The sequence below is a fragment of the Dendrobates tinctorius genome, unplaced genomic scaffold (assembly GCF_039654945.1).
Source record: "Dendrobates tinctorius isolate UK_male_01 unplaced genomic scaffold, ASM3965494v1 ptg000011l, whole genome shotgun sequence".
Lineage (NCBI taxonomy): Eukaryota > Metazoa > Chordata > Amphibia > Anura > Dendrobatidae > Dendrobates > Dendrobates tinctorius.
The window spans coordinates 52,855,961-52,870,036 of record NW_027361679.1 but is presented as its reverse complement, the minus strand read 5'-3'; the positions used below and the strand labels follow the sequence as shown (position 1 = coordinate 52,870,036).

Below are 14,076 nucleotides of genomic sequence, written 5' to 3'. Positions count from 1 at the left end.
CCGGGCACTTGTAGGGTTAACCCCACAGAGAGATCTCTCTCTCACCCAGACACTGAGTGTTAACCCCACAAGTGCCCGGCGAGAGAGATCTCTCACAAGTGTCCGGGTGACAGAGAGAGATCTCTCTCTCGCCGGGCATTTGTGGGGTTAACATTCACAGAGTCCGGGCATGCGCTGTGGAAAAAGCCGGTCCGGCGCTGATAAAAAAACGTTGCAGGGAACGTTTTTTGCAGATGCCGGACGGCTAATTTATGCCGTGTCCGGCAACAACCGGACACGACGCATAACTATCCGGCACGATGCGGCGACCATGAAAGCTTATGGGACAAAACCGGATCCGGTGCTGGATCCGGTTATTAAAAATTTCGCCGCATCGTGCCGGATTACAAAAACCGGATGTGTGAAAGAGGCCTTAGTAATTACTGTCTATAATTATGCTTCCAAAATTTAACTTGGTTTTTAAAAGGGAAAATTCAGCTTTTTCTCGCCATCTTGGTTGTAGAACATGGGCTTAAGCTTTGCCAACTAGGTCAGAACAGCCCGAATTTTGTTTTTCCGCCTTTTTGTTGTTTTTTGGTATTTCACACTGTTTATACTGTAACAAGCCATTTAACTAGACTAGACAGGTTCTCACTGCTTAGTGGTAAAGAGTATCAGATGAACCAGAGCCGAACCCTCTGACCAAAGCATACAATATATTTTGTTTGCCTCTAAAGATATTTAGGCCCCTGCTTTAAAATCATTGGCCCCAATTCATCAAAGTAATTAATTATGACAGAATTTTGGCATAATTTGCTTTGAAAAATTGAACATTTTTGTGACGTTTGGTATTTTTCTGGCAGTTTCACTTATTTCCTTCAAAATGGGTGGAACTGGGGTGTAGCACCAAAGGGCGTCTAATTCGTGATGAACTGTGGCTTTCTATATCTAAAATCTTACTCCAGTTTCTAACTGACCAAGATTTGCGGCGAGGTGCATGTGTGCCGCCCCAGCCGGGCCACTGCGGTAACGGGACTGGGTCACAGTGGTCTGAGTGCTTGTCAAGTCCGACCGAGGGTGTGCACTAGTCTTTGTCAATTGTGGTGTCACGACTTAGTTGTCAGGTGACCCAGGTGACCTTGTCCCTAACACTAGGGGCGCCCTAGCTTGCCCTATTCCCTGGGTTACTTCTGAAGGTGAAAATGCCAGGGCCAGCAACCTTGCCTTATCTCCTGTATCCACCCTCCATCTGTTACCTTCCCCCTCCCAGGGAAGAGGTAAGCAACTGTGCACCGCATTTCACCAATCAGACGAACAAGGCAACACCTATAAGAGCAACTGAAAATAACAGGCATACAAATATTCACACACATATAACAGAGGAATGAATTGGGGAGTGGAGGATGGGGAAAAACCAAAGTAAGATGAGGAAAGGGAATTATTACACTTACAAACCCAAGCAACAGTTACAGATAAATACAGCAAACTCCTCATATAACCACCAAACAATTCTCCTCCAAGCCATGCAGAATAAGCTAGCTCTGACGATGCGTTTCAGTCAGGACCCAGATTATATAGGGAATAGGAGAGGCTAACCCTGCTCAGCGGAGAGCTTAGACTCCCAGAGCTCCAAACATGGCTGATTAACCCCTGTACTGCCAAAACAAATTAACACCATTTCAAAAGAAGATGAAGTGCTTCTTTTCAGCGCTGGAGTAGGAGCAATCAGATGCTGTGGTCTTCTGGCTCCTGTCTGTTGCGATAACCCTGTGACACGTGGGGTTAATAATAAAAATAATTAAAAGGTTTGTGACGACAGTTGGGTTGTTCGGCCTGGTATGGCCAGGCACTGATGAAGGTCTCTGGGCATTAGATGGTGATAGACAGTGCCAGATGATTAACCCTTTCCTAACTAGGGCTGGAACAGGAACGGTGTAACTGAGAATAATCAGCATTAGACAGGATAATGATCAGTTGTTACCTGTTACTGAAGTTTTGCAAACAGTTCCAATTCACTTACAGGGTTTTGGTCAAACCTACACAGTGAGCGTTCAGTTTCTCTGCTGTGAGGTTATGTAGCCTTCCTGCTGTTAAATATATTTCTGGTAATTGATTCTTTGGATCCCCAGAGGTCCAAAGTAAAAAAAAAAGTTACTGGATCCATGATCCCTTCCAGCAAGCTGGCAAAGTGAATTCTGCCAGAACACTTTCGTCTTCTTACAACAGTGTCCCTGATTCTATGCAGTTGCTGAGCTCCTGGGCAAAAGCACTCTTCTTCTAGTTATACAGTGGTGAAAAAAAAGTATTTAGTCAGCCACCAATTGTGCAAGTTCTCCCACTTAAAAAGATGAGAGAGGCCTGTAATTGACATCATAGGTAGACCACAACTATGAGAGTCAAAATGAAAAAACAAATCCAGAAAATCACCTTGTCTGATTTGGCAAGATTTATTTTGCCAATTATGGTGGAAAATAAGTATTTGGTCATTAACAAAAGTTCATCTCAATATTTTGTTATACATCCTTTGTTGGCAATGACAGAGGTCAAGCGTTTTCTGTAAGTCTTCACAAGGTTGGCACACACTGTTGGTGGTATGTTGGCACATTCCTCCATGCAGATTTCCTCTAGAGCAGAGATGATTTGGGTCTGTCACTGGGCAACACAGACTTTCAAATCCCTCCAAAGGTTTTCTATGGGGTTGAGATCTAGAGACTGGCTAGGCAACTCCAGGACCTTCATGTGCTTCTTACGAAGCCACTCCTTCATTGCCCTGTCACTGTGATTGGGATCATTATCATGCTGAAAGACCCATCCATGTTTCAGCTTCAATGCCCTTGCTGATGGAAAGAGGTTTGCACTCAAAATATCACAATATATAGCCCCATTCATTCTTTCACGTACACGGATTGGTCGTCCTGGTCCCTTTGCAGAGAAATAGCCCAAAGCATGATGTTGCCACCTTCATGCTTCACAGTAGGTATGGTGTTCTTTGGATGCAACTCAGCATTCTGTCTCCTCCAAACACGACAAGTTTTGTTTCTACCAAACAATTCTACTTTGGTTTCATCAGACCATATGACATTCTCCCAATACTCTTCTGGATAATTCAAATGCTCTCTAGCAAACTTCAAACAGGCCCAGACATTTTCTGGCTTAAGCAGGGGTACATGTTTGGCACTGAAGGATCTGAGTCCCTGGCGGCGTAGTGTGTTACTGATGTGTTATGAATGGGTCGCCGAGGAGGAAATAGAAAACAACACAAGCTAAGTCCCAGAAAATGAAAGCGGTTGGTAACTATGCAGACTGCAGACCCCTGATCCTAACACGCAACTAGCAGCAGTCGTGGAGCGTTCCTACGGTGGTCCTAGACGCCTCGTCACAACCGGAGAGCTATATAAGCCTAAAGCAGGAAAAGAGGAAAACTGCCCCAGAGCAGACCCCAAAGGAAAGACAGCCCCCCACATGTGTTGACAGTGAAACAAGATGAAAACACAAACAAAGGCAGGAAAATAGGCTGAGCAAATGATGGGGCCAAACTAGCTAGAAAGGACAGGAAAGGAAAGCCACTGTCTGCAATCTGCCAAAAACCCTACCAAAAATAATGTCCAACACAACTGATAGCAAAATTCACCCTGAAGTCACAAGACTTCTCCCACTATATCAGCACTCTGAAATATTCTGAGACAGAGCAAAAAGAGGCCAATCTAATAAGGTCCAAAAAAAAAGGCAAATTTGCAAATACAGATAAATAAGAGTGGAAGTTCAGCACAACCCAGCCGGGCTGGGTGACCACACAAAAAACTGAATTGACCAACAAGAGCAAGTGTGAACATTAGCAAAAACAAACTTAACTTGAGAAGACTGGAACAGAGCTGAGTCCAAGACCTGAGAAGCAGACTGAATCACCAGCACCAGGATAGAGCATCGACTGTCTTATATCCAGTCTGATACTCCAGAGATCCAATCGTTATCTTCCTCACCAGGTGGCAGATCACTACCAATTAAAGCAACCTCACTACCTCCTGTCATCACCAGAGGGAGAACGGAAGGAGAACTCTCAACTGGTGGAGCAGAAAATATGCTCATAACACTGATGGTAGTCTTTGTTACGGTGGTCCCAGCTCTGTGCAGGTCATTGACTAGGTCCCCCTGTATGTTTCAGGGATTTTTGCTCACCATTCTTGTGATCATTGTGACCCCATGGGGTGATATCTTGCGCGGAGCCCCAGATTGAGGGAGATTATCAGTGGTCTTGTATGTCTTCCATTTTCATATTATTGCTCCCACAGTTGATTTCATCACACCAAGCTGCTTGCCTATTGCAGATTCAGTCTTCCCAGCCTAGTGCAGGGCTATGGTTTTGTTTCTGGTGTCCTTCGACAGCTTTGGATTTCACCATAGTGGAGTTTGGAGTGTGACTGTTTGAGGTTGTGGACAGGTGTCTTTTATATTGATAACAAGTTCAAACAGGTGCCATTACTACAGATAATGAGTGGAGGACAGAGGAGCCTCTTAAAGAAGAAATTACAGGTCTGTGAAAGCCAGATATGCTGCATGTTTTTAGTTGACCTAATACTTATTTTCCACCATAATTTGCTAAATGAATCTTGCCAAACAGACAAGGTGATTTTCTGGATTTGTTTTGTCATTTTGACTCATAGTTGTGGTCTATCTATGATGTCAACTACAGGTCTCTCTCATCTTTTTAAGTGGGAGAACTTGCACAATTGGTGACTGACTAAATACTTTTTTTTCCCACTATATAAAGACCGAACAGACTAACAGACTCAGTTAAAGGAAACCTGTCAGCAGAACTGTGCATAGTAACCTACACAATCCTCTTGGTATGTTCTAGATGCTACTGCACATGCGCCTCCTCTGGCGCCATTTTGTTGTAGTGTAAATTTTTTTTTACCTGCAGCAACAAGGAGTCAGTGGAGGCGCTTGCACAGTAGCATCTATCTCATACTGAGATATGCTACTGCGCAAGCGCTGCCGCGATTTTGTTCTAGTGTACATTTTTTTGGCTGCAGCAGCAAGGAGTCAGTGGTAACGCTTGCACAGTAGCATCTATTGGAATGTGATGGATACTAATGCTCAGGCATACCCGACGATGCCATATTGATGGTGATTTTTTTTCTTTGAAACACAGGATGATAATAGGCACTAACCGATAAGAAAAAGTGTGCAGGCGCCCAAGGCGCCACCATTTTGATTAAGTGACATGCTTTTTTCAAATACATATTAGTATATTCATTATGCAAACTAGGGGGCAGGCCAGTGAGGGATCAGTGACCTATCAGCAGTCTGCATTATGAATATATAATAAAAGCACCACATACACCAACCCCGCCTTAGGGTGCGAGAATCTCATGAAAATCTCATAAAACTGAAAATAAAGATTAAGAAACAACAACAAAACGGATTTCGTCAACCAAGGTATCATTTTATTCAGTAAAATGGTGCCGATCTGACACTGTGTGTAGGTTACTATGCACAATCCTGCTGATAGGTTCCCTTTAAGCACAGACTCTGAAAGTCTCTGTGCCCCATGGACTGGTACCCTGCCTTATGCAGCTGTCCTTGCAGAAAGCATGCTGCTTTTCTCTGCATCCAGGACCTCCATCATGCTACTTTCTCAAAAACTACAACTTCTCAAGCACCTCCTCCCCTCTGAGGGATCGTGCACACTCCCCTGGTTTGGCAAAAGTGCACAGCCCCTCATTAAGGGATTGGTTAACAATGTGTGGATGCAATATAACAGCAGAAAACTGAGCCCTCACCATAGCTGGGAATACAGATAAATTATATTACACAAGCAGGCATTTTGTGGCGCTACAGACACGGGCGTCACACATGTAACTTGTCAGAGGCTCCTGATTCATAGAGACGTGCGTCTTGTAATGAATCAGGAGTATCTGACTCCTCCACGTCCCTTCATCGAGACTAGCGTGAACATTGCTAATCTTGATGAATCGGGGCCATTATGTTTTTGTCTACTGTTATTGATATGTGGAAATACGTAACTTGCTTTTCATATTCTAAATTCTCATCTACACATATAATATAAAAAAATAAGACTTTTTTTATTCATTACATTATTCTGTATCTAACCAAACTAACTTCTTTATGATAAATAATTATTTCCTTATCTACAGTTAATCCTTGTATGTCATTCTCATCCAACTTGTCTTTGGGGAACTTTATTACATGTTAGGGTGATGCCCTTACAGCAATACTGTAAGTTAAATGGTCTTGAATCGCCCATTTACAACAATGGGTTATTTTAGTTTGTATCTGTTTTATTTCTTTCTACCTTTTGATGTACTTTTTTTCCACTCCTTTCGGAGGCTTTCTCTGAGTGTCTTTTCCTCTGTTCCTCACACATAGCCTCTATCCCATTTCCATGCATTTTACCACAATCACCTTTCTATCCATTCCTTGTAAGTTGTACTTTATGAACTTCCCTAACTGCCTGCTAGTAGATATTTCTAATAATTGACAGAACTACGAAGGACTAATTCACAATATTTCATTCCTCAGAGTTTTTAATGGATCAGCGGATTACAACTTCTCTCAGTTGGATGAATTTATGGATCTTCTAATGGACAATGGATTGGTGCCAGGTCAGAAATCTGGAATGCTAAAACTCTAGTTTACCAATAAATACTATGTAAGAAAACCACTCAGCAGACAAGTTTCCTATGAATTATTATTTCTAAATTTGAAGTGGGGGGGTAACTAAAGTACACTTTAAAGTGGCTTAAAAAAAACTTGGAGCCCATATAGTGAGGGTTGAGACATCTAATTGGTTATATTCTAGTTGGGCTATTTTCCATAGCGCTTTACAGATATTTTCATCACTGTCCCCACTGGGCTCTCAATCTAAATTCCCTATCAGTATGTATTGGGACTCTGGGAGGAAACTGGCACACCCGGAGGAAACCCATGCAGACACGGGGAGGACATACAAACTTCTTGAAGGTGTTGTCCTTGAACTCAGGACCCTAGAGCTGGAAAGCAACAGAACATAGCCTGTGTGAAAACAGCAATCTTCAGAGAATACACTATCCTATTATAGGTATCTGTAGGGGTCTCTCGAGTGAGCCTGTGTGATAAGTCAGTGAACAAAACTTTTTATTTATTTTTTTAAGGTTTTGAATTGATGGGAAGTCCATCAGAATATTTTACTAATTTTGAAGATAAAGGACAAGTGTTTGAATGGAGACAACTCATTTTCTTAACAGCCAAACGGTACATTGGTAAGTTGCTGCTTATTTGGTTGCATCTTAAGAAATTGATACATTAGTCGATTTGATCCAAAAAATGGGTAATGTAAACCTCGGAACAGAGTAGTTGTAGGAATGGTGAAGGAACTGCACCAGAGAAATTACGTTTCCATTATGCACAGCTAAACCCCCTAAAAATGGCAGAAAGAATATTAAGACTCCCAATAACCTTTTCTGGTATGAGAACTGTTTCCCTCACCGAGTCACACTGGACTTCTACTAATGGATAATGATCCTAAACGCAAGTCAGAAATACCTGAAACAAGAATTGAAAGACTCTTGGCTAGTTACTAAAAGCATTTCTAAGCTGTGATACTTTCAAAAGGGGTGCTGCTAGGTATTAACCACACCCCTCGGAAGAAGTGCAAGCGAAACGGCCTAGGGTTTTGCGGAGTTGCGGCTGTACATAAGCTTTCCTTTGGCTGCCTGGGGTTCCTCAAACATTCAGGTGATGTATCCATTCTCTATGCCCTGATATTATTGAAATGTGTTGTTGATACTTATGCTAATTTAGCTGCAATTTACTTTATCATTGGTAGTTCTTTAACCCCTTAACGATCACCGATACACCTTTTAACGGTGGCAGTTATGGGTAGTTATTCCTCAGCGCCGCTTTTTAACGGCGCTGAGAAATAAGGGTATAGCGCCCCCAGCGTGGGAATTTCTCTGGGGTCTCAGCCACCGGAGGTAGCCAAGACCCCCAGAGAACATGATTCGGGTCGGTTTTATTCATGGAATAACCGCGACGACAAAAACAAAGTCCGAATTCCCATTTATTTCTCTCTCCTCTGATGTACGAGATCACATCATAGGAGAGAGAAATGGGGTCCCCTGAGTACCCTCGGTATCTGCGATGTCCCCCAGGCCCTTCTGCTCTGCCCCCTGACCCTCGGTGTCTTCTTCTGGGAATAAAATGGCGGGCACATTCGCAGTACGTCCACCGAGATCTGCCGGCCTGCACCTGTCCACAGTAGAAGATTTCTCCTATTGGTTCATTTTGACCACTGTGATAGGGTCTATCACAGTGATCAAAATAAAAAAAAAATGGTAAATCAATCCCCCCTTATCAACCCCAGTTAGGTAAAAATAATAAAATCAAGTATTCATTTCCATTTTTCCGTTAGGATTATGGCTGAGTTTGTAGTTGGGGTTATAGCTAGGGTTAGGGTTGGGGTTATAGCTAGGGGTAGGATTATAGCTAGGGTCAGGGTTAGGGTGGTGACTAGGGTTGGGGGTGTGTTCAGGTTAGGGTAAGAGCTGTATTAAGTTGGGGTTGGAGTTAGAGTTGGTTGGTTTCCACTATTTAGGTACATAAGGGGGTCTCCAAATGCGACATGGCGCCACCATTGATTCCAGCCATTTTGCGTTCAAAAAGTCAAATGTTGCTCCCTCCCTTCTGATCCCTGCCATGCACACAAACAGTGGCTTTCTCCCACATACGTGGTATCGGCGTACTCAGGAGACATTGCACAGCAAATTTTGTAGTCCATTTTCTCTTGTTTCCCTTGTGAAAATAAAAAAAGTTTGGTTCCAAAGTAAATTTTTTGTGAAAAAAGTAAAATGTTCATTTTTTCCTTCCACATTGCTTTAGTTCTCGTGAAACAGGTGAAGGGTTAATTAACTTCTTGAATGTGGTTTTGCGCACCTTAAGGGGTGCAGTTTTTAGAATGGTGTCATTTTTGGTATTTTCTGTCATATTGACCTCCCAAACTCACTTCAAATGTGAGGTGATCCCTAAATAAAATGGTTTTGTAAATTTTGTTGTAAAATAGTGAGCAAAGGGTCTGAATACTTATGACTAGAGTTGAGCGAAACGGGTCGAAAAAATTCAAAAGTCGCCGACTTTTGGCAAAGTCGGGATTCATGAAACGAAACCCGACCCTAGGATGAAGTCGGCCACGAGGTCGGCGACTTACGCGCCAAAGTCGCGTTTCAAAAGTTTGTTTTGCGCTCTTTTTCAGCCAATCAGGATCCACGGGCACTGTGGGCAACGTGATGACATAGGCACGGGTCACCACCATCTTTCAGAAGGGCATGCAAGTGATTGGCTTGCTTTGGTGGGCGTCACAGGGGGTATAAAAGGGCGTGCACGCCGACCGCCATCTTACTTCTGCCGATCTTAGTATAGGGAGAGGTTGCTGCTGATTCTGTAGGGAGAGCGTTAGGCAGGGAAGAAGACAAAAAAACTGCTTCTGCTGCTAGCGATTTGGCCTGCACAACACACCAGTCACTGTGTGTGCAGTGCAAGGGGAGGCTATATAGTGGTGTATCAGTGGTGTTGGTTGTTGGGCTGCCTTCTAAGGCTTCCTGACATTCCTGCATTGCTGTTTACCCACTGCTCCGCAAACTGCTTTTTTAAAAGCAATCCCAATTTTATTTTTTTTGTCCTGCTGAGAAGAAAAAAAAACTGCTTCTGCTGCTAGCAATTTGGCCTGCACAACACACCAGTCACTGTGTGTGCAGTGCTAGGGGAGGCTATATAGTGGTGTATCAGTGGTGTTGGTTGTTGGGCTGCCTTCTAAGGCTTCCTGACATTCCTGCATTGCTGTTTACCCACTGCTCCGCAAACTGCTTTTTTAAAAGCAATCCAATCTCCCTTATCCTCTAGTCACTTTTGTCACAGCTGTGCCATCGAGCCTGTCACATAGCGCTCAGATATTCATTGGGCCTCACACAATCCAAAAGTGTCCAGTGTCCAAAAGTGTGTGCAGAGATTCAAAATCTCCCTTATCCTCTAGTCACTTTGGTCACAGCTGTGCCATCGAGCCTGTCACATAGCGCTCAGATATCAGTGGGCCTCACACAATCCAAAAGTGTCCAGTGTCCAAAAGTGTGTGCAGAGATTCAAAATCTCCCTTATCCTCTAGTCACTTTGGTCACGGCTGTGCCATCGAGCCTGTCACATAGCGCTCAGATATCAGTGGGCCTCACACAATCCAAAAGTGTCCAAAAGTGTGTGCAGAGATTCAAAATCTCCCTTATCCTCTAGTCACTTTGGTCACAGCTGTGCCATCGAGCCTGTCACATAGCGCTCAGATATCAGTGGGCCTCACACAATCCAAAAGTGTCCAGTGTCCAAAAGTGTGTGCAGAGATTCAAAATCTCCCTTATCCTCTAGTCACTTTGGTCACAGCTGTGCCATCGAGCCTGTCACATAGCGCTCAGATATCAGTGGGCCTCACACAATCCAAAAGTGTCCAGTGTCCAAAAGTGAGTGCAGAGATTCAAAATCTCCCTTATCCTCTAGTCACTTTGGTCACAGCTGTGCCATCGAGCCTGTCACATAGCGCTCAGATATCAGTGGGCCTCACACAATCCAAAAGTGTCCAAAAGTGTGTGCAGAGATTCAAAATCTCCCTTATCCTCTAGTCACTTTGGTCACAGCTGTGCCATCGAGCCTGTCACATAGCGCTCAGATATCAGTGGGCCTCACACAATCCAAAAGTGTCCAAAAGTGTGTGCAGAGATTCAAAATCTCCCTTATCCTCTAGTCACTTTTGTCACAGCTGTGCCATCGAGCCTGTCACATAGCGCTCATATTCATTGGGCCTCACACAATCCAAAAGTGTCCAGTGTCCAAAAGTGTGTGCAGAGATTCAAAATCTCCCTTATCCTCTAGTGACTTTGGTCACAGCTGTGTCATCGAGCCTGTCACATAGCACTCAGATATCAGTGGGCCTCACACAATCCAAAAGTGTCCAGTGTCCACAAGTGTCTGCAGAAATTCAAAATCTCCCCTGTCCTATAGACACCTTGTACCTTGTTTTACATTACTATATAGTTTGTTGGATTTTGTCTACATTTCTACCAAAAATGAGGAAGGCTGGTGGAAGAGGCCGTGGAATTGGGCGGGGGTTGGCAGCTGGTAATGATGGTGTTGGTGGTGGATCTGATGGTAGTGGCAAGAGCAAAATAGGACCGAATGCAGGAGGTGCTGACCCTGCGTCATCGTCTGGCTACATAAGGCCTCGAACGCTTAGTTTTCTAGGAGTTGGCAAACCGCTTTTAAAGCCAGAGCATCAGGAAAAAGTTTTGTCTTACATTGCTGACTCAGCCTCCAGCTCTATCGCCTCCTCTTCTTCAGTTGTAAAAGCACTGAGTCGTCATTGGAGGCTCATGTTCATGAACCACACCTTTCCTTGTGTCCTTCACCCCAACCAAGATTGAAGGATGATGCAGGCCATACTACTGATTACTCCATGGAGCTGTTTTCACATAACATGCCTGGATTATCAAGTGAAATGGTGAATTACCCAGGCCAAGATGAATCTGACATGGAGTGCACTGATGCACAGCCGCTGATGGATGATTCTGCTGGTACATTCACTCAGAGCACTACATTGTCCTCGCAGTGTACAGAGCCAGATTCTGACCCTGATGAGACTCAGGTGCCCCTTCCCGCACACTATACCACCATACACGGTGACACAGAGGAAGGTGCACATGACATAGAAGAGGAGGTGATGGATGACCCAGTTGTTGACCTAGATTGGCATCCATTGGGGGAAGAGGGTGCTGCTTCCAATAGCTCAGATGAGGAGCATCCACAGCAGACATCGCAACAGCTGTTATCTGGCAGGCCCGGAGCACTCCAAAGACAGGTTCCAAACATCAAAAGAGTTGCTGGACAGCTTGTCCAGAGGGTCAAAAGATCACAGCGTGCTAGGCCGCAAAATGTCTGCCAAAGTAGGAAGAGTGCAGTGTGGCACTTTTTTGACCAAAATCCTCATGATCAGGCCAAGGTTATCTGTAAGAAGTGCGCAAAGACCTTTAGCCGAGGGAAAAATCTCAAAAATTTGAATACCAGTTGCATGCTTAGACATTTAACCAGCATGCACTTGCAAGCGTGGACACAACACGAAACCTCAAGTGCCACATGTGCAACTGATCACAACAAAGGTAGTCAGCAACGCTACATTGTTTCCCCCACTGTAAGCCCACCGGTTAGCACAGCAGCAAATGTTGAGGTGTCGTTGCAAGACCACAGCAGTCAGGGAATCCCACTGTTATATCAACGAAAGACTGATTCTAGGCCATCAGAAAGAACACCAACTCCATCACCATCATCAACCCTCTCTCAGTCCGCCCTGTCCACCGCTACTTCCACCATATGCAGCTCTCAAGTCCAGCTCACCCTCCCAGATACTATGAGTTGGTCAAGAAATTACTCAGTCTCTTATCCGCGTACACTGGGTTTGAACGCCCACATTGCCAAACTAATCTCGTTTGAGATGTTGCCCTTTCGGTTGGTGGAAAGCACAGCTTTCCGTGAACTCATGGCCTATGCAGTACCACGCTATGACCTTCCCAGTCGCCACTTCTTCTCTCGCAAAGCCATCCCAGCCCTCCACCATCATGTGAAAGACCGCATTGTCCATGCACTCAAGCAGTCAGTGAGCGGAAAGGTGCACCTCACAACTGATGCATGGTCCAGTCGGCATGGCCAGGGCCGTTACGTGTCCATCACTGCGCACTGGGTTAATGTGGTGGATGCAGGGTCCACAGGGGACAGCGGTGGTGGGACAGTGCTGCCTAGCCCACGGTATAGGAAACAGTTGGCTGTAGGCGTTCGACCCTCCTCCTACTCCTCCTCCTCCAGAAGCGAAAGCTCGTCCACAGAGCGCAGTCGTACGAGCACTCCATCTGCAGCTGCCACTGTTGCACACGATGTGTCCCCCTATCGAGCAGCTAGTGGAAAGCGTCAGCAGGCTGTGTTGCAGATGATGTGTTTGGGCGACAGACACACCGCCGAGGTGCTGGCCGAGTACTTGAAGCGACAAACTGAGTCATGGCTGGGCAGTGTACATCTTGAGGCAGGCAAGGTAGTTAGTGATAACGGCCGTAATTTTGTGGCAGCCATAGCCCTTTCAAAACTCAGCCACATACCTTGCTTGGCTCACACCTTGAACCTGGTGGTGCAGTGCTTCCTCAAAAATTATCCGGAGTTAACAGCCCTGCTCCAGAAGGTGCGAAGACTGTGCGCGCACATCCGCCGGTCGCCTGTACACTTCGTTCGTATGCAGAAGCTGCAGCGATTGCTCCACCTTCCCAACCACCGCCTCATTATCGACATTGCAACAAGGTGGAACTCCACCCTGCACATGGTGGAGCGGCTGTGCGAGCAGAGGCAGGCCATAATGCATTTGTGGGAGGATACACGGCCAGGCACTTTGAGAGCAGACATGGAGTTGACAGGTGTGCAGTGGTCGAAGCTGAAAGACCTCTGTAAAGTCCTTCAGTGTTTTGAGGAATGCACACGGCTGGTAAGCGCAGACGACGCCATCCTAAGCATGAGCATCCCACTTATGCGTCTGCTCATGCAAACTTTGACGCACCTTAAGGAGCAGGCGTCTGCAGCCAATGTTGATGAGGAGGAAGAGGAGGAGGGAATCCTTGATGACATTCAGCCATTGTCTGCTCAGGGACCTCTCCTGGACGAGGTGGAGGAAGAAGAGGAGGAGGAGGATGATGATGGGGATGATTACTTAGGGGAGGAGGATGCATCTCGTGGGGCAAGTGAAAATGTTGGCGTGGCAAGGTCTGGTACAGGGTTTGTGCGTGACTGGAGGGATGTGGATTTGCCAGAAAGTGCTCCTCCACCCAGCACTCGCAGTGCATCATCGACACCGGGAACATTGGCCCACATGTCAGATTATGCCTTGCGGATCCTAAAAATGGACCCCCGCATTGCCAAAATGATGAACGATGACAACTACTGGTTGGCCAGCATCCTGGATCCACGCTATAAAGGCAAATTACAAAACATCATGCCACAGGAGAACCTTGACCTAATATTGGCTAATAAACA

General features: G+C 45.3%; 1 protein-coding gene across 4 annotated transcripts in view; it reads left to right on the top strand.

Annotated features, from left to right (window-relative positions):
- Nucleotides 1-14,076, top strand: part of IDUA (alpha-L-iduronidase) — a 214,126-nt gene that overhangs the window by 105,333 nt on the left and 94,717 nt on the right. For all 4 annotated transcript variants that reach the window (XM_073542233.1, XM_073542224.1, XM_073542251.1 and 1 more), the window contains 2 exons: nucleotides 6,523-6,605; nucleotides 7,134-7,241. In XM_073542233.1, the coding sequence (XP_073398334.1) occupies nucleotides 6,523-6,605; nucleotides 7,134-7,241 (191 nt within the window). The remainder of the gene's footprint in view (nucleotides 1-6,522; nucleotides 6,606-7,133; nucleotides 7,242-14,076) is intronic.